The sequence below is a fragment of the Pyxicephalus adspersus genome, chromosome 1, assembly GCF_032062135.1.
Source record: "Pyxicephalus adspersus chromosome 1, UCB_Pads_2.0, whole genome shotgun sequence".
NCBI lineage: Eukaryota > Metazoa > Chordata > Amphibia > Anura > Pyxicephalidae > Pyxicephalus > Pyxicephalus adspersus.
This window is the reverse complement of record NC_092858.1, coordinates 61586330-61607842: the sequence shown is the minus strand read 5'-3', so window position 1 is coordinate 61607842 and position 21513 is coordinate 61586330. Positions and strand designations below refer to the sequence as shown.

At 35.6% G+C, this 21513-nt stretch overlaps 1 protein-coding gene across 1 annotated transcript in view; it reads left to right on the top strand.

The window, feature by feature from the left end:
• The window catches only part of PCCA (propionyl-CoA carboxylase subunit alpha), a 173840-nt gene that overhangs the window by 64722 nt on the left and 87605 nt on the right, over positions 1 to 21513 (top strand). Inside the window, exons 12-16 of the mRNA XM_072411643.1 lie at positions 1301 to 1451; positions 9554 to 9697; positions 10683 to 10757; positions 15604 to 15672; positions 16203 to 16278. Of these exons, the coding sequence (XP_072267744.1) occupies positions 1301 to 1451; positions 9554 to 9697; positions 10683 to 10757; positions 15604 to 15672; positions 16203 to 16278 (515 nt within the window). The remainder of the gene's footprint in view (positions 1 to 1300; positions 1452 to 9553; positions 9698 to 10682; positions 10758 to 15603; positions 15673 to 16202; positions 16279 to 21513) is intronic.

Genomic DNA, 21513 nt, shown 5'->3' with positions numbered 1-21513 from the left:
AAAATGTTCAAGCTGTGCTTTTAGTAATGTCTAATCAACGCAAGCCAGTCTGATTGAAATACACATTGAAGCTTTATTTGAGAAAGTAAAATCTTATGTCATTGATTTTGTGATATATTTAGCTGTAGTATATTGTATGGCTACCATAACTGGCATGATTTTTTTATGGTATTAGTCAAATTTTTTGCCTAATTTAAGTTTGTTTAAATATGTAAAACTTCCTATACATGAAAGAAAACAAAATGATTGTCAAATTTAATTAAAATTTTCTGTCAGGACCAGTTGTTTCTATCTTCTATAAAAATAAATGAGTTTGTACCACTCATTTGATGCAGTTGAAGCAATCTTAATATCAAACAATTGAATTGTTATGTACATATATGTGTATATTTGTAGGACTTTAAAGGCAGTTCAGTACATGTCACAAAATGATATTAAAAAAAATCTTTTATTAAACACAAGCCAAAAAACAAAGGATGGAAATTCCATAAAAATGCTCGGTACATAGCACCAATCAATTGTGTATATCATTGAGATGTTGTAATAGATTCTGATAATCCAACGAGTTTCACAGAATTAATCCGCTTCATTAGGGATTATACAAAACCTCAATAGACAGAATACACAAGTTTGTAAAACCACAGTATTTAGTATCAAATGTGACTAAGCCTGGCATGGGATGCAGTCATGGGGAACAGGAGGACCCCCTCCAGCAGCAAGAGAGAGGGACGCTCAAACCAGAACCAATGGATCCACTAAATATACATTTTGTTTTTCTCTGTTGGGTATAATGCCTTTGGATACTGAGTAATAATCAGCAGATTGGGTGAAACAAAGGTCCAAAATGAGTCTGTTCCTCAGCTGCAGCAGATGGGACTTGGAGATTATCAGAATCTATTACAACATCCCAATGATATGCACAATTGTTTGGTGCTATGTACTGAGCATTTTTTTGGGGAATTTCCATCCACTGTTTTTATGACTTGTGTTTAAAAAAAGATTGTTTTTTTTTTTATTTGAGCCCATTTTGTGACATGTACTGAACTGCCTTTAAAGTCCCACAAATATACCTACCTTTCTATGTATTTAAGAGTTTAGGGATGTTGGCGGTATATATCTATTGGTTTGAGTTCAGACCACCCATTATCTATATTGAACTGAATTGTTTTTTATTTGTCCATCTTTATTTGTAATATTTTTTACCGTTTTTTGACCGTTTGAGTCCTTTTGTCTTTAACATTAGCTTATTTATTTATTTATTTATTTATTTTTAACTTAAATAATGTCACCTATTTCCCAGCATGTTTCTTGATCCACAAACTCGGAAGGCAATGGGAGAACAAGCTGTAGCTCTTGCCAAAGCTGTGAAATATTCATCTGCAGGGACAGTAGAGTTTCTTGTTGACTCCAAGAGGAATTTCTACTTTCTAGAAATGAATACAAGGCTACAGGTAAGAATATGTTTGTTCTTGTTGCATGTAAAATTATACCAAATATTGTCCTGGTGATTTAATATACCTATTGGTAGTAATAGAGGCCTTTCAAAAAGTCAGATTTAAAATTTGCCCCCAAAAATATGATATGACTTGCAATGTGGTATGATATATTTGCATTATCTTATTCATCCATTGCATATACAGTTTATTTTTTTAAAAATATGTTACACAGTAAGTTTGTAAATAATATGGAGTCTCCGTTTCATAACGTTAAAAAACATAAATTTAAAAAGTTTAAAAAGTGGAGTTTCATAAAGTTAAAAAACCTGGAAGGAAGGTAGGATATGAATATTTATTACCTTAGCTTTCTGATGGCCCATTTCTTGAAATCCACTGTTTATCTATTTGTGCAATGCTTATTATTAGACAGTATTGATATAGTGCCAACAAATTTTGCAGCGCTATACATTCAGAAGAGCTTACAATCTAAGAGAAGGGGGTAGTAGCACACAAGGAGGGAGGGGGGGGGGGTAGTTTGCTGGTCGAGTAGTGAGGGTACAATTCACATTTTTCCAGACGTAGAGCTCAATCACTTGCTGTGGTTTCTCCCTGCCAGCTCAGCACAATTGTGGTTCAACCTACTGAAAAAGTTTTTGGATGTTAATGTCTGTGTATTTTATCTTTTTCACACTGTTTTAGAAATATTCAAATGATGATTAAATGTTTTCAGATTTTTTTTGTAGCAATCTTAGAGTTACTGAGTTCTGATTTAAATCAGTAAGCAGTCCTGGGTCTCATGTATAACAGACCCTATATATACATTTGTAAGCAGACAAAATCAAATTAACCAATGTATTTTATCATTAAAAGTTTCCACCCTACCTTCCGTTACAGTGACAGCTGTAAGGTTTTGATTCTATTGCTTTCTGTTCTGGTGACAATCATTACCGGGATAAAATAGTTTAAACTCCCAAGCAGAGACATGGACGGGGGTTTCAACATTTCCCCACTGTTAAAAATTCAAACTTTTTTTTTGGCCTATGACATACTTTAAAGACAGTTGACAAGCACTGTTTTATAAAACTGGGATTTCTAAGCTTGGGTTTAATAACATAAAGTACTCTAAAATCTTTTCAGGTGATAATCAAAGTTATCACTGATCTGTCTTCTGAACCCATAGAAGTCAATGGAATTCTATTGTAAACATGTTAGGAGGCCCATACCCAACATTTAGCTCAGTCAGCTCCTGGCACAGGTGTTTCTAATAATTTATTTGCAGTTCTCTTCAGTAGATCAAGTATCATATATGAGCCACAAGTAAGTTTTTAATGTCAAGTGATTCATGTGCTGGTAGCTGATTGCAAGTATCCAAGAATATCGCATGCAGTTTTAAGAGAGTTTAGCTGCATTCTTGCTAAATACTAGGTCTGCTTGGCAGTAGAGTCTTTGGAATAATCCAAAATGGTCCATATAGCGGCAGGAAGGTATGTAATTCTAGAGTACCTGATCTCCTAATTTAAGGAACTAAAAGAATCTACACACTCTTTATATTATGTTCTTTTTCAGTAATGTACCAGAACCCAATGTACCAGATAATAAATCTGAATTGGGTCTCTCAACACTGTAAACTTTTCAAAAAACACTTGCATGCAATAAATAAAAGCAACATTTACCTAAAGAAGCCCCCAATTAAGGCTACATACACAAGTGCAAAAATTTTAGTTGGGAATAGAATGATTAACAACCAATCATCCGTAATCACACAGTTATCTGCTTGTTTTACTTGTGTAACTGAAACTACTGAAAGAAAAAGATTAGCTTTATATCCAGGCAACTGTCTTTCTTTAGATTCAATTTAGCAATGTCAATGTACAGAATCTCTTGGTATAGGCACACTTTAACTGATCAATAGAAAAACATAAATTTAAATCTCGGGTTTTGTCTATTTTTAGAAAAAGGTTAGTGCCCATGCCTACAGACATGTATTTAAAGCAGCTGAGTTTGATGGTTTGGCCTTTGTGCCCTTATATTAGAGAGGGTGTCAACTGGTTAAATGCTTCAAAAGCTGATCCTACTCCAAATGCTTTGTTTAACAATGCACTAGTTTATATTTTTTTCTCTTAAGCTACGTACACACGGCAGATTTTTATCGCCCGATAATCGGCATCGGCCAATTATCGGGCGAAAATCTTCCGTGTGTCAGCAGGGTGCCGCTCCGTTGCTCTCCCCCCTCCCCTCTCCATAGAGCATGAACGGTGCTGTATGTACAGCATCGTTCATGCATCTTGCAGCCCCTTGTCGTTGGAAAGGATCGTGAAACGACAAAAATTGCAAGTGTGTACGCAGCTTAAGAGACTGAATAACTAGATAACAATAATGATTATTTAATAATTAAACATTGCAGTCTACCCAAACATTTCAGAGCCAGCAGTCTAGCTAGGGACACACACAAACAAAAACAATTGGAAATAAAGTGAATTCATTGATTATCTTGTTACAATGGCCCCTGTCAAGGATTGCAATTTATTAGACAGCACAAGTACAGCCAGTTATAAAAGGTGATGTGTTGAACATGCAAGACACGCTTTTTTAAGGGTCTGTGAGACTTTGGCAAGGGTCATATTAACCAGTATTTATATAGCACATTACGCAGTGCTTTGCAAAGTCCATAGTCATATCAATAACTATTCCTAAAGGGGATCACAATCTAATATCATGGTCATGTGTCAATAATGTAGTCTAAGGACACTTTTTGGGGGAAGCCAATTATCCTAACTGCATGTTTTTTTGGGATGTGGGAGTCCTGGACAGAATATGAATCTGTGACCTAGTGCTGCAAAGGCAAGAGTGCTAACCACTGAGCCAATTGTGCTACCCATAATGAATAGATGGCTAGTGCAGAGCAACTCCAAAATCGCAGGTCTTGTGCAGTGTTTCCTGTACACAGTGGTTTGTATTTCATATGATCTGATCCCACAGAAAAGCTACTGTAGCACAAATTGCTGAAAAAATGTAAAACTATTAGGAAATGGTGTCAGAACACCAAGTGTAATACAGGCTACTGTGTGTGGTTTTCTAACATCAAGGGCTAGGAACACACGGGCAACAGTTCTCGTCCGATAATCGGCTCACGGCCGATATTGGACGACAATCCTGCGTGTGTACAGCCCTCATCGTGTCGTGTGTAACGGCGCATCAATGGACGACGAACGATCGTAATCCAAGTGATGGGGAGAGAGCGCAGCGGGGTGCCGCGTCGTCATTCTACCCTCCCCTCTCCATAGAGCGGAATGGTGCTGTATGTACAACACTCGTTCATGCATTGTTTAGTCAAAGTCAATTATTGCACAGGTGTACATAGCCAAAGTGTTCTGACCAAAGAGCAGTGGAAGAAGGTAGCTGGCTCTGATAAATCATATTGCTTTTAGATCATGTGTATAGCTGGGTGTGCATGTGCATGATTTAATTAGGGAACATATGTCTTCAAAATGGTATAGGTAGAGGACAGTCTTATGGGGGCAGTGTAATTCTCTTGCAGTGTTCTTTTGGGGAACATTGGTGTTAATGTGGATGTTAATCCAAGGTCCCTAAGAATGGTTACAAAACACCTAATACCTTAATGACTTAATGGCAATGGTATTCCCAGATCATAATGGAATCTTTTATTAAGACGATTTACATTGGGTACCCTGAGGAGAGTAAAGATGTAGTGTTCTGCAGTAAGCGGTAGATTTGGTCTAATTCTGGTCCCACTTGGGTAAAGTGTGTGTGTGTGTGTGTGTGTGTGTATTGCTTCTTGGACTGTAGGATTAAAAAAAAAATGGATTCTCAGTAGTTCCTGGTCACAAGTTGTCTATTCTATTAACTCGCACCATCATAGATTATTAGATTTTCCCCTGTGTAATCTGGCCAGTCAAACAAATAAAACACGAAGCCTGTGAATCTTTTTTTTATATCTATCCTTACTATCCAATATGTACAATCCATTTTATTATTGGCCATACTACTCTTGTAATTGTTATTGTTTAATTTTAAATTTTTAGTCAACTTTCATATTTTGGGAAGCCCAAATATGATGAGGAACCCATGTGCATGGATATATGACTTTATTAAACTTTGCAAATATGTATTTCGATTAATAGCTCAATTTTCAGCAAATTGTGGCTCAAAGCATTTAAACCAGTTGTTTTTTAAATCTTAAAGTAAATTAAAATTTGAAATTTATTTAGAATGTTGGGATCTAGTCAAAATATCTTGGTGCTCATTATTTAGGCATCTACATGAACGTATGTTTGCTCATCCATGTGTGTGTTTGCATATTATTTTCTGTACATATTTTTCTGTGCTTCTCCTATTTCCCAATCTCCACCAACGTAACCTTAAGCATTGAACATTGTTGCTGTACTAGCCATATGCTTATCCTGACTCTGCAGGATCTGCATTGCTAAAGCATTTGTTCTGTGGGTGTGCACCCTGTGGAGAGCTAAAATTTCAAACTCTTCTATCGCCCTTCTTCTCACTTCTAACAGATGCCATGGATTTTCTAAGATCTCTTCCTTTGTAGCATGTTATTATTTAGGTTGTCTCGGGATGGCTTCTTGAATATTCTGTCTGTCAAAAAGGCAGTGTTTGGGTTTTCCTGATACTGAATCATTTTCTGTCTCTTTTTGCTTATTCCCTCACATCTCAGAGATACCACCTATGACTGACATCTTGCATGTAAATCTGAAACCTATTCACTCTTTGATTGGGTGTAAAATACTTAATTTGTCACTCAAAGTTTTATTCTTCCAGGCTACACTTATTGCCACTCCACCAGACTAGAAGAACATTTGATGCAGTATCTGTTGTAAATTTAACTGTCATTCTTCAAAAAGCAACAAATGAGTTTTACATCAAAGTGTAATATACCATATATGTATTCCTCACAAAAGAGTTATGTATCTCAGTGTGGTGTTTTTTTTTGTGGGTTTTTAGTAGGATTTTTATGCAAAGTGAAATGGAGTAACAACAAGAAGTTAGATAGCGGTTACTTGTTAAATAAAATGTTGAATTTTGCCCTAGTAGACTTAGTATATCTAAACTGAAGAACAAAAATGTATTGTATTGTTAGCTTACTGGTGTTTTAATGAGTTGGCTATATTGATGAACTTTGAGGCTTTTTTTTCACTTTTCCCTTTTTTGGCAAACCTGCAAAAACACATTTCCTGTCCATTGGTGGCTATGTTTTTCCCCACAATGTCTGTGAAAGCAGCTATGGTTACCACACAGCCCTTACTTCAGAAGAACTTTAACTGTGTGTACCTCTCTAAGACCAATACCTAAAGTATAGAGATGATAGCTGCTCGGTCAAGGGTGCAAACATCAAATATACATTTTCAACTTTTACCAAGGTTGTTTAGTTTTTAATAAAAGGGTAAGGTGTGCTGGCATTCTCTGGAAACAGACTTCAGATATGCTTGCTTTTCTTTTTGTGTATAACAGTGTTCTCCCCAGCCCCTTTTAGCTGGGCGCACCACCTGGTACTTTTCACTAACCACCCGGCTGTTTTTGGGTGGGTACTTATGAGTCGGGTCACAATAGAGGGGCCACTACCCGCCTACACTTTCTTGTCAGACTTCTTGAGAGATAAGACCAAAGTGGAGATATTTGTCCATAATGCACAGTGCCAAAAACCGCATATCATCCAAAACACCTAATATCAGCTATCAAGCATGGTGGTCATGGGACAATTTTTTTGGCATGTTTCGCAGTGACAGTGCACCTGGCAGTCATAAAGTTGATCATGAACTCCTGTATATTAAAGCATTTTAGAATCAAATGTGAGGCCATCTGTGCAACAGCTAAAGCTTGGTTGAAACTGAGTGATGTAACAGGACAGAAATTCCAAGCACACAACTAAAAACAAAATCGGATCATTATATTTGTAAGAAAAAAAATGTTGTGCTCCCTAAAATTCTCCTTGGTGTATGTGATATTCAGAATATTGAAGTAAAACTATCACTTCTAAAAGGCATTAGTCCCACAGTCTACTTTTGTGTTTGCTTACTCGTAACAGAAATAGTGTTGTGTGTAGAGATGTTATAATTTTCTTGATTTAGTTTAGTGATGAACCCTGATAGATTCCTTCGGACGAGTCCATTCAGTATACTATCACTTTGTCAACGCTTTCGCTATTCTCATTGCATAAATAAAGTATTAAAGAAAAAACTAGCAAATTGTTATAGTATGTTTATCATTTGAGTTTTATGGCCCTGTTCCAAATCCTATACACTTAAAGCTTATATATCATGATGGTATTTTACTGTCTGTGGGCAGAGTGCTCTCTTTGTATGTTTGTATTTGTTCTTTATTTCTTTTTTGTTTTGTATTACATTTTTGAAAACACTAGAGAAAAGTGAGGTCCAGGATCTGACTTTGTTTAACGTGGGATGTCTGTGACTGCTATGCGTTGTCTGTGACTTGTTTTGGGTTATGAGTTGATGATTTCGTAGACATACATATCTGATTTCTCTAAACTTTCATAATGACAAGGGCAGAAATGGTAGTCCTGTTTTTTTCATAAATAACTTGATTTTAAAAATGATCTCATCATACATTTTTCTTTATCTTTTGTATAAGCCAAAATCATATATTAAAGTTTCAAGTCACAGTTTGTTGTGCACAGGTAGGTTCAAAATTGCAGCAGTTGTTTCAGTTTTTATCATTAAGCTTACCTATAATACTTAATATTGTCAATTTCCTTAATACTGGTTGTAACTGGTAAAAGTGCAACGTGTTACAGGAGTTACAGCCTTTTAAAATTAATATATTCATTTTACAAACTTGTTAAATTGTTTGAAGGTTCTGTCTATTCTGTGTATATCCTTCTGTACAGTTTTGTTTTGGTTATATGTTCTTTGCTGAGTGGTTTCGGTGATTATGCTGTTTTTGATTTGGATGTATCGCTTATGTCACCAATATGCTTCTGATAGTTTAGAGCCTAGCACAGCGATGGCGAACCTATGGCACTTGCAGCTGGCACGCGGGAAGGTCCGCAATTAAGATATGCGGCGCGGTTTGCAGTTAAGACACTTTCTAAGTTATTTAAACATTATTTAAAGATGTTATTTAAAAAAGGGACTTTACATGGCCCTGTTGTATTCCAATCTGGAATTTCCAATAAAAACGGTTGGTTTAATTGAAAGTTCTCTGACAATACAAAGATTCCAACCTTTAAAAATGATGTTACATAGTTCAGGCAACTTTATAAAGAGTTTTTAGATACTAAAATCTTGTTATTAAGGTTTAATTGACGTGCTGGCACTTTGAGGAAATTCTTTGGTTTTGTGCGGCAGTTTGGGCACTTGGGCTCAAAAAGGTTAGCCATCACTGGCCTAGCACATGATATAAAACAGCTTATTGTAGGCATGGTGTGAAAGGCTGGGGACATTCCCACAATGGCATCCTCCAGAATTGTTAGCAGCAATTTGCTATTAGCAGATTTAGATCTCCAGTCCATCTCTGCTATTGTGCATGCTAAGCACTCCACAGATAAGTCTAGCGGGAAAAAAAATGAAGGATCCATCTGCTCATTTCTGCTACACTGCGTTGATGCAAGATTACGCTAATCTGGTTTCTTGTCAGGACAGGTTAGTGAAAGCAGGCGAATGACTGAGATTTGGAAAGGACTAGTTGTACAGGAAATCATGAGCTGCTCCCATGCTTGCCATGTTGAGTATAGCAGAACAGCATGATGATAAGCTTTCTCAAGTTGCACATTTACAGCACAACAGATTGCGAGATTAATGCACAGTTTTATAGTCTTAACACAATATAACTAGTTATTAAGGAGTAGGAGAAGGAAAAAAAAATAATAATATAAAATATATATATATATATATATATATATATATATATATATGTAAGTATTTTTTTTGCGTTTTCTTTTCTGAGTAAGTGAGATGACTGTATTTTATACATTTAAATAATATGAAGTTCTGTGTTTTTTTATTTTTTTTTTATCAGTTTGACACCTAGTATTGGATACTGTAAATGCAAACCTTTATCACTTTTATTAAAAAACACTTTTCCCCTTTGTTTTCTCCACCTACTGATTGACAATTGTGACATTGCAGGTTGAACATCCCATCACAGAATGCATTACTGGTCTGGACCTTGTCCAAGAAATGATCCGTGTTGCCAAAGGTTACCCTCTGAAACACAAGCAAGCTGATGTTCCCATAAATGGCTGGGCAGTTGAATGCCGTGTCTATGCTGAGGTAAAGTATGTTGCTAATAGCTGATCTTGCTGAGAACTATGCCACTGTAATGTTAGGCATCTTGTGAACATCGTGATGTCAAAGATTTACTCACTGTCAGCATTGGGGAATTGTTCCTTTCAGTTGAATGGATACATTGTTTTTTTTGATAGCAGTTATTGTTTTCCCTAGCATTTGAATAATCAAATTTACATAGAACATAAATATAGCCAGTAAACTGTTGGGAATGCTGCCTTTAAGGTAAATACAAAATAGTTTCTGTGCCCTAATAACCAGGCTATGCATCCAGATATAATTTTAATTTTAAAACGGGCACCTGCAGTTTGAACTATTGAATAAACTATACTACTAGTCTAGTTTCCAGCAATTTTGATATGTAATCTAGATCTTTAGTTAAAGCAATCAATACAAACCCTTTTAATTTGGCTTTGATTTGGTGAAAATAGCACACCCATAACTCAGTCTGCCTAGGGCTGACATAAGGTTTACTATCTGCTGTGTTCTGCAGTTTTCATTAGCACTGGATACATGCACCAAGCTGCGAGTAGGAAATAAGAGTTTTGATTCTCAGAGAAAATTGTCCTCTCTGTTAAGCCTTGTCTTTAGTTGGTGCATGAGCTGTAGAACCAAGACAGTTACCTTTTTTAGGTCGGAAAGCTTTGCAATATATATTTTTTGTTTACCAAAATATTTAATAACATATCTTACCATAGTGTGGTAGCCATAGACAGTAAGCACCCTTATGGAAATGTGCATGTAAATGTGTAAGCCATCTTCATGAATAAACTTGGTGCATGATTACAAATTTCTGAGAAGGTGTTTGCACAAAAAATATATATGACTGTTCAATGTGATTTTGCAATTTTGTAACAGTGTTAGGGGATTATTCATTTGAACAATACTTGTATTAAAATATGCTTTTAAAACATTGCTAAAACTAAAAACATATCCATTTCTTAACATTTCCTGTTTGCTTTTTCTTTAGGATCCATATAAATCCTTTGGCCTACCATCAATTGGTCGGCTTTCTCAGTATCAGGAACCAGTCCATTTGCCTGGGGTATGTAACATTTTTTTCCTGAGCGTGTTTTCCTTGTTTGTTGTTGAATTAATCTGTAGTTTTAAAAGAGTTTGCTCTGAGGTGTAAACCTATGTTAGTGCTCAGCTCACTAGACAGCATGCTGTTTACAAAGTACACTTGATACAGATGATTCTGCTTTACTTTTTAGTCTAAACTATTTTTCTTGACAGTTTTTTTGCTGTATAAAAAAGAACAAAAGGGTCTTTTTTTTTTACTGTGTAATAAAAATAAAATTGATGTAACTGTGTCCTAGTGTTTGCTTGCAGACTTACAAGGGTATGCCATCTGTGTGTGCGATTACTCAGGCTGATTACTTGCGTGGAAAAAAGAAAGAATTCAAAATTTAAGGATGTTATTGAATATGTGATTTATTTCACTTCTTAAAATTGTTTTTTCCATATTCTCTCTAATGGGACCTGACCCTTTCTTGGCTCAAAGACTTCATGCTGTGTTCAAAGCCTGCAAGCAGAACAAAAATTGCAAGGGCTTAACAGGCATTATGTCTTGCTAAATATTAGAAAAGAAAACATACATTAGAGGTTGTGCTTAAACATCACTTGTGAACTTCAAGCAACAATTCATTGAATTAAAATGTGTGTTAATTATTCCACCCACCCCACCTCCCATATCTTCTTCATTTAAATAGCTGACACAATGTCAAACATTTTGCCCTTGCAAGTTTTTGCAATTTGCAGTTTTCATATGTGAGACCTGTTGAAAGTATAAGTGATAATGGACAAAACCCTACCCCCTACAGTCAATGCCCCACCAAATCTTTCTTCAATTAATACTGCAGCAGGAGTTTTGTGTGAAAACATTTGTGTTTGCAAGTTATCTGCAGGAAAAAACAAAAAACAATTAGGATTATTAAAATGCCTTAAATATTCTGTGTACTGCTGTTACTTGCTTGTATTGATGTAGCATGTCAGCTAAATGGACCAAGGGATGGATAAAGTGATTGGTGCAGAGGAGTGCACACTAAGCTTTGTCTATCATTATTGCTAGGAGCAATCAAATTGATGCCAGCAGGACAGTAGACGCGTTGACAGCTGTAATTATGTATCTCCATGGTGATCACTTTTGGCCTGTCATGGAGGCCCACTTGTCCCCTCCCTTGCAAGCATTTAATCAGATTGGGCTGTCACTTGTCAGGTAGACATGGTGGGCTTGGAGTTGTGTTCTGAGGGAGAGGTGAAATAAAAATAAGGGTTGGCAATTGCCTGAAAACTTCACGTGCTACATTACTATACAGGCAAAATACACTTTAATTATTTATGCTAGAGGCGTTGCCGAGGATGTTGCCTGTTGTGCTAATGCCCCATTTCATATTGTGTGATGTGTTCTGTGAACATTAAGAATAGATACACTGAGTCAGCAGCATCTATTGTGTCTAATCATGGAATTAATTGCAAGCCAGTTAATTATGTTTTCACAGGGTTCCTTCCTTAAGACTGAGTTTTCAATTAACTATGGTTTTAATGATTTAATAAGAATGGTTACAGCAGAAGTGCGGACATGCTCATCCTATAAAAGAGGCCCGTTTACCACTTGTGATTTACATAAATAGACAATAAAAACATGTATAGGCCGTTATAGAATATTATACATAGAAGGTAAGGGACCATTTGTGATGCTTCAACTTGTGTGTGTATTGTACCTGTATGTTCACAAAAAAATGAAATTTGTGTTATTTATATATAATGTCTGAACGGTTATTACCATATTGAGATTAGTTAGAGTTTTGACTATATAAAACTATATAAAAAATAACACAAGACCAGGAGTTTTAAAGCCACATTTATTATTTCTTTGTTTTATAGTAATTAAGCTTTTAATTTTGTATAATAATTTGCATTCCAGAAAGCTTTCCTTATTGGATTTCACTATTTTCTTTCTTCCTTTGGTTGTTTTTTTTTTTTTCTTTAAATTTACCCTTGTGCTTTTGAGCTGCTACTAAGATTTGAACACCCCTGCAGAACTCCTAAATATGAAAGGCAGATTTGCTCAATAACACAGTGGGACAAAAGAATGTTCAAAAGAGTTATTGACAAATATCCAGAGAATCCCTGTGAAGATGTTTACTGTGTTAATGACATATGACTATGGTAGGGACATGGGATCAGGGGGCAGTTAGTGACATGACTGTGGACTTTGTAAAGTGCTGTGTAATATGTCAGCGCTAAAAAAATAAAAGAAGAGAATAATAATTTCTGTCAAGGTCTGTGCCGTCTGCTCTACTCTGTTAGGGCCCTTTAGAATTTAGTGCATAGATTTACAATATATAATACAAGCGGTTAGAAAAATATTGCCGCTGTACTTTGGTTGGCATACTTGTTTTGTATTAGTTACATCATATAAAAACTAAAAATACTGTTTAAATTGCAACATCTATATCAAGGGTTTCAACTGCATTCCTCAAGGGTCACATACAAGCCAGGATTTTCTTTTAAACAGAATTTTGTTCTGACTCTGTGTACATCATACATTACTAAATGTAATGCTATCTGTTAAAGCTGAATACAAAAATGTGGGTGGACTTTGGCTGTCAAAGACTGGAGTTGAATAACCCTGACCTGTAGTGTAAAAAATAAAAAAACAGTGATAACAGTGATAATGTTTAATGCATCAATGTATCCCATATTTAAATAACGTTTCACAAGTTTAACTGTTATGTCTGCATGACTGGCAATACGGGAGACATCTGCTCATGTGTTTCCAGGTTAACACAATGATCATTTATCTGTCTCTAAAAGCAAACATGAGTGCCTTCTAATTAACATATAAAGAAGATTTATCATTTGAAGCCTTGCAGTTTGCCTATCACAATACACTTCTAGCACTGCTTGTGTTTATTTTTTGCACTATTATGCTTTCCCAACATATGGTATTCCATATTATTATTCTAACAGGGATGGGCCTGTGCAGTTGTACCAATGAGAAAAGGAAAACTTGTATACTCGTCTTACCACAGGGTTTCTTGCAAAATGATTGTATCATGAATTGTATTGCATTGTACATTCATGAAATTCTCAATACAGATTGCATAGGTAAATGTGTTCAGCTTAGAATAACCATATTAACAACTTTACATAATACAGATCAAAAGAAATTTATTTTCACTATCTCCATGAAGTTAGATAATTTCTTTTATCTTGTTTTTCATCTATGCTTTATTTCTGTATATCATACCATCTCAGTTTCATATGTTTGTTAGCATTCTAAGGTCCCTTAACCAAAGCATTTTATGTTTTCTCAATGTAAACTCTTTGTTGCTGCATTTGATTAGCTGTCATTTGACTAATAAAGCTATCATTCGGCTACCCCCATGTGGATGGCATACACAAAGATCCCTCTGTGAACTTTATCTGTAGATGAAAATATCTTCGCCTAACAGACGCTCGGTTGACCCTTTTCTGTCGTGGCAGACAGTTGGACTGCTGTTTTATTAGGGAGGTTTCTTCCCACAGGTGAAAATGTCTCTAAGTTTCAAGGCTCCTCCACCCACCCTTTTACAATGTTCTGCATCTGAACCCTGCTGTTTCTGCTGCTTTCGCTGAATTTGCCTGTCCCTAAGATCAGTGGGACATGTCTGTCTGTCTTGAATATTTTGATTAGCTCTTGAATTTTTTAGATTTTTTTTCAGATCCTAAAGTTTGAGTGGAACAGTTTAATAAACATTTATTCCCTAGCAACTGCGCATTTGACGTTTTTCATAAGGGTAACCTTATTATTACACAGTTTTTTTTTGTTTTTGTTAACAACAATCAGAATCTTCACTGCTTTTTGTCCTTTGAAATTGTCCCTAGTTTTCCAACCCACATTGTTGCAGGATTAAAAAAAAAACAAAAAAAAACATGCCGCTATAAAACACATTTAGAGAAGATGCTGAATAAACAGTAATCCTGTACTAATTGGGGAAAAGGCCAATGATTGTTTCAGATATGTGATGACAGGTTAGGAAATAGGAATTGCTACTAGTAGTAAGGCCTTCGTACTGAAAGCTATTGGCCTTTATACTGTGAACATGAAGTGTGTATATTGTTAATCTTATATTTATGAGTATTAAATCTTTATTTTGCATAGTTAAGAAGTGCTTTTAACATCCTATTTTTTCCTTATAGCTGTATGTGTTAGTGAACTGAGAACACAAAGATACTGGATTTTATTGGGTCCTGTCTCATTTCTTTTTTGAAGTTTAGAAATGGACCACTTCAAGAGCACTCGAATTCTGTTTAGTCACAATAGTTTATAACCCGAAAATGCGTCACTGTGCCAAAAATGTAACAGATTACACTGATCTCCTATTTTTTCACTCTTCAGTACACAATAGGAAACTTTGATGTTTATTTTATATTTAATGATTGTCATGTCGTGTGGGAAACTGTGGCTATATAACAGAAATATTCAACAGAATTGAATATTTGGACATTTTTCCTAATAGATATTTTTCCAAATGGAGAAAAAAAGCAGGGCTTTCTAACAGACTAGCAAGTCACAATTTTATTTGTTTTTTTTTTTTTTTTAATTCTCTTTAACTATCACCCTGTGTTTTTTTTGTTTTTTTTTACAAGCTGTAAGTAAATAGCACCGACATTTGGCAGAATTATGTGTGAATGATGAGGGAGAATTGTGATCTTTACTTTTAAAAACTTTGCTTGCCTCTTAATTTTTTTTATACACTATTACTTTATCTAGCAAAAAACATTTTACCATCCCAGTGTCTTTTTGTCACAGTGTGAGTCCTGTGTGAATTGCACTTATTTAATGTTTGGAGGCTGCATTTCAATTTTCAGTAACATTTTTGTTCCTTTCTTTTTTGCCTAAGGTGCGAGTTGACAGTGGTATTCAAGAAGGAAGCGACATCAGCATTTACTATGATCCTATGATTTCAAAAGTGAGTTTTAATCCAGCTACACAAGTCAAAATTGAACAGCTTGCATATTACATTTCATTCCTTATATTGGTCAGTCACCTTGAAAAAAAAAGAAAAAAAAAAAAAAAAAAAGAAATGACTACAAAGTAGGATAAGATGTAGGGGTCTGTTTATGTATGCTTTTTGATACAAAAAAAATGTAGGTGAACAGAGCTCTTGATTTATAATTACATTTTGTCGCATAAAGCACAGGCTTTGCTTTGTCTTCTGAATCAATTTCAAATTAATGAGGAGAGCTATTACATTCTAAATATAGAGAGGTATCACTGCTGCATTTACTTTGAGATAGAGATTTGTTATGCTTTAAATTTTGTAAAGTCCTGTTTGCTGTACAAATAGGAAAAGCAATATATGCAATTTGCATTCTTCTAAATTTTTTTAACTTAATTTTAACTTAATGTATTATACGTAGAGATGCAGGTGACTGCTAGTGATATATGCATTACTCAGCTGTGAACATACAATTCATGTATTACCATTATTTCTTTTAGTTGGTTACCCATGGCAGCACTCGGGCGGAAGCTTTAAAGAGAATGGAAGATGCTCTAGACAATTATGTAATTCGAGGTAAATATGTTATGTGTGCCAAGTAGGAGAGCTTGCATTTTATGATCGCAAACTGGAAATAACTCACATTCATTTTAACTACAAGAATTAGCATAAAAATATTTTAAGTGAAGGTATATCTGTCAGATTCAATTGTTACCATTTATAAATACCTTCCAAATGGCAACAGGATATAATTTCTAAGCCACATTTATTTTTTTAAATAGGAACTTTACTTGAATGTACCTACTTAAGACAGAATGAAACAGATAATTGAACAGCTCTCGTTTTACACATTAATTTCATTATGGAGAGAATTTTCTTTGATAAACAGATATATACACAGTAATGAGAAAATAACCTATACCTTCTTTCAATTCTTAGCTTTTTATATCAGGGCATAATAAAAAAAATCAAAAATTTTTTTTAATAGGTTTTAAAATATTTTAATCTTACATTGGGAATAAAACAACACATGGCAGATTCCTTATTCTGTAATATGGCCCTGTAACAACATTTCAACTGGGTTGAGGTCTGCACTTCGACTGGATCATTGCAACACCTTGATTTATTTCCTTTTCAGCGATTCTGTGGTAGATTTGCTGGTGTGGTTGAGATTTTTGTCCTTTTTTTGACCCAATTTCAGCCAAGCTTCTGTTGTGCAGATGGCCTTGCAGTTGACTCTAGATTTCTTTGTTACTTTTTTTAAGGAGTTCATGGTTGACTTAAAAAAAAAAAAAAAAAAACCTGCAAGGTGCCCAGGTTTTGTTGTTGCAAAACAAGCCAAAATCATTACCTCTCCACCACTGTGCTTGACAGTTTTCCTAATGTTTGTGCCACGGTATTTGGTTTTTGCCTAATGTAGCGCTGTGTGTTATGGCCGGATAATCTCCCCTTTTGTCTTGTTCTATAAGTAATATGGCTTGTTCAGCTGCAATTCTGCAAACCTAAGCCATGCTGCCATGTTCTATTTAGAGGCTTCCTCCTAGCAACCCTTCCAAACAAACTGTCATAATTTTTTTTAACATGTTAACTGAGGCCTGTATAGTCTAAGATGTAGCTGTTGCATTTTTTTTTTTGCAATTTATTTTTAGCTTTGGACTGTGTGACCCTGGGGGTGAATTTGGCCTGAAAAGGAACTTCAGGCAAGTTGCGAAGTGCTTAGAAGTGATACTTATTGTATATGTGTATAAACACTTGAGTGTTTTTGTCACTTTTGCAGCTTCACAGTACCATAAATCAACATAATCACATTATTCTCAATTAGTAAAACTTATTCACCAGTGTAAGAAATCTTGCTCAGGGACCATTTAAAAGTGTTCAATGAGATTTGAAAATTATATTCACAATATTGCAATCGTGCGTGAATATAAATATCATTTTCCTTGTGTTAAAGCTTTCTGAATGAGTGTCATCATTTCCCTGGAGCTCTGTCTTGTCTCATTTTCGTAATTATGGGGCATGGGCAGCAGTGTTTGGTTTGTTATATATAAAAATGGGTTGACTTGCAAATGTATGCTGTACCATACCATGGGAACAATGCGGAACATTGGCCTATGTGCACTAAATCAAGACTGCTTAACTCCAGCCTTAGAGGCTTAGGACCCTCCAAAAGTTTTAGTATTTCTCTACAAGACAACAATATATTTAATAAGAGTCAGAAAATGACTGTGTATATAAAAAACTTGCCATGTTGTGACTTCTTAAGGACTGAAAAAGAAAAAAGGACTTAAGGGGGAAAAAAGGGAAATCTCCTTCTGTGGTTATTGGGGGCCCCTTTGCCTAAACCATTATTTTCTGTAGGCATATCACAAATAATTGAATTATCACGGGATGCCCTAATATGGAATATTTTTGTGAACATTGGGCTTTTTACGGCCCACATATTTAGTTTCTGGAGTTATTTGGATATATAATTTTGGATGTTTGGGAAGGATGCCTGTTTGGGATTGCTTAATTATAACTTAGAGTTTATTTTATGTTCCTGTTTAAAGCAAAATCTATAAAACTAATAATATATTCTTAGTGAAATCTATCAGTAGGAAAGCACAAGTCTTGTTTAGAGGTAAAATAAGATTTACATGAGTGACAAAGATTAGTTTAATTATACAACATTTACATGTTGCTGTTTGGCACTCCTTATATTAATTTCAATTTCCTGCCTAAACTGTTGTTGTGGGTGAGACATCTTTAAAGTGACCAGAAACTGGTAAAATAAACAGAGTCTTTAAAATAAAAAAAGTATGAGATTCCACCTTTATTTTTAATGAACATTTGATTATTTATTATTTGCAGACACTATGCATATTCAGTGCTAATTGGCCTTTTGCAGCTTTTGATTCTTTCAGCTTGTCAGTCTCAAACATAAATCTGCATTTATCAATTTAGACTTAATTGGTGCCCTAGAAGCTCTGCTGTGAAAACCATGTTCAATAGGTTTAACTTGCTGGGAATTTCAATTGTGATAACTGAAATGGAAAAGAATTGTAGTGACATAATGGCTAATTGTCTGAGGCATATAATTTATTATAATAATTTGAAATAGGAAGATGAGCTATGTGTTTCTGGTACTACATTTAATTGTGTTCACTTTTAATCATGAATATCAAAAGTGCATTATTATTAATTGAAATTGAATTTTTGCCATCATTTGTTTTATAGAGTATGCAAATAAAACTTGTTTCTAAGGTCTGGTACTGCAAGGTACCTGTAAAAATGTTATTAGATAGAAATCTCATGGCCTTGCAGATCTTTAAGAATTAAGCTGCGTACACACGTCAGATTTTTCTCGCCCGATAATCGGCATCGGCCGAAAATCCGGCGTGTGTACAGTCGGCGGCGTCCGAACTACCGTCCTGGCGGATCTACGGACGATGAACGACGACAGATCCTAATGCAAGGGAAGGGGGAGAGCGCGCAGCAGGGTGCTGCTCCGTCGCTCTCCCCCTCCCCTCTCCATAGAGCAGAACGGTGCTGTATGTACAGCACCGTTCATGCATTGTGTGGTCCTTTGTCGTTGGAAAGGATCGTGAAAGATCCTTTCCATCGACAAAAATTGCACGTGTGTACGCAGCTTTAGTTTTACTTTTGCATTATTTGGTGATCGACATCTCTGACTTTAGAATTAAGCCCTTCCAGGTGTTATCTCTCTATGTACATAGAGTATTTCAGTGGCTGGTAAGGGTATGTTCTGGATCATAGGGATGGTTATCAGGCGATGGCCACTAACACAAAGAAGGTATTATCACCACTAAGTGACACTAGTTTAAGAACCATTGTTTTGTGGCTTAAGGCAAAAGCAAGCAACGTGTTACAGTTCCTTCAGGTAGAATTTGAGGCTTGTTTAAATATTAGGAATAAATCTACATACACATGTGCAATATTAGTCGTTGGAAAGGATCTTTCAAGATCCTTTCCAACGACTAGCACTGCACAATGCATGAACGAGTGCTGTACATATAGTCTGCTCTATGCAGAGGGGAGAGGGGGAGAGCGACGGAGTGGCACCCTGCTGCGCGTTCTCCCCCCCTTCCCTTGCATTAGGTTCATTAGTCGTCCATCGTCTGTAGATCCGCCAGGACGGTCGTACAGATGATGGACGACTTGCGCTGTACACACACCAGATTCTCACCCAATGTTGGCCCTGAGACGATTATCAGGCGAGAACCATTGGACGTGTGTACGTAGCTTAAGAGTGGCAACTTATCTTACAAAACTTTAGCCAAACTTTTTCAGTTAATTAGGCATTGGATTCGATAAAACCAATAAATAAAACTATATTTCAAATGATAGTAACTGTATTCATTCAGCTGGACACACTCCCTAATACCAATAGGGCAATGGAAGTATTCTCTGCTGTTTAACAACACAGCTTTATGGATTTTCCCAGACTAATTATTAACAAATGTTTGGGTTGATGGATGCACTGAACAGGTAAATCAGGGAGATAACGATTGTTTACCTAGCACCTGTTGACTAGTGTGCGACAACAGTTCTGGCCAAGTTTGGAGGGTAGAATAGATATAGCCAAGCATAGATTTAGGTAAAAACTGAGGTTATAAATGTTATAAAAGTTGCCAGTGAGATGTTTTTATTGGGTTGGTCGGGTATTTAAAGGAAATTTATCTTGTATCTGGCTGTGTATTTGTAAAGCCAAGGATACATTTAAGGTCTTCAAAAGTAGTTTTACTTTGTTTCCTCTCCTTAATAGAAGAGTTTCATATTTATGAAGAACTGAGCAATTACAGATTCTGGGGTTAGGTAAAGAATTAGATTATCAGCATATAAACTAGTATGTGCATGGCCACTATTTTTATTCCTTTGAATAGAGTACATTTTTCTTATGGAGTTATTTAAATGTGCTGTTCTAATAAACATAGGTTAGGGGTTAGCTTTTTCTTTTTCTAAATAATAACATGGGACTGGAAAAAAAAAGGCAAACATTTTGAATAAAAAAGCCTGTAAGTGATTTTCTTTCTTTCTTTATTTTTATAGTTATTTATTTATTTTGCTGTCTTCATTTGGTTGTATATTTAATAGTTTTATTAATTCTCTGTAGGTTTTACATGGTTCACAACGATACCTAATAGTTATTATCTCAGTTCTGTTTTGAAATTAAATTAAGACAATGCCACCACAATATTCCATTGTTCTTATCATTAGATCATTACAGGAAGCACCTGGTTGAACTGAAGCCTTTACAGCCTTTGTTGTAGTACTGGTAAATCATATTTCATCAATCTCAGCAAAAGATTACACCAGTAAGTTGTGTGACACATATATGTGAACAGACATAACATATTGCTTCAACAAAATGTACATATGGTATTGTGTTAAAAAAGGCTTTAGTTCCTCACGTTTTTATGCAATCTTTTTGTTCAACCCACTGAACTAAAGCTGAAAGTCTGCAATTCAACTACATCTGAGTTGTTTCATTTAAAATTAATTGTGGTAATGTACAGAACCAAAATTAGAAAAAAGTTGTCTCTGTCCAATTAATTATGGACCTAACTGTATACTGAGTATGACACAGAAGTGACTGAAGCTATTAGGACATTGAATGGTAGAACATTGCACTACAAGGCTATAGTGACAGGAAAGCTACAGTTCACCTGTCATAGGAGAATGAGGTGCTGCACATGAAACAGAACTGATAATCAGTACAAAGGTATCTCGGTAATTGAACCCTGACATAGAAAGACATCCCCTGCATCCCTATAGACACTAAGCAGGGCTGCTGGTAAACAGCAGGGCGGG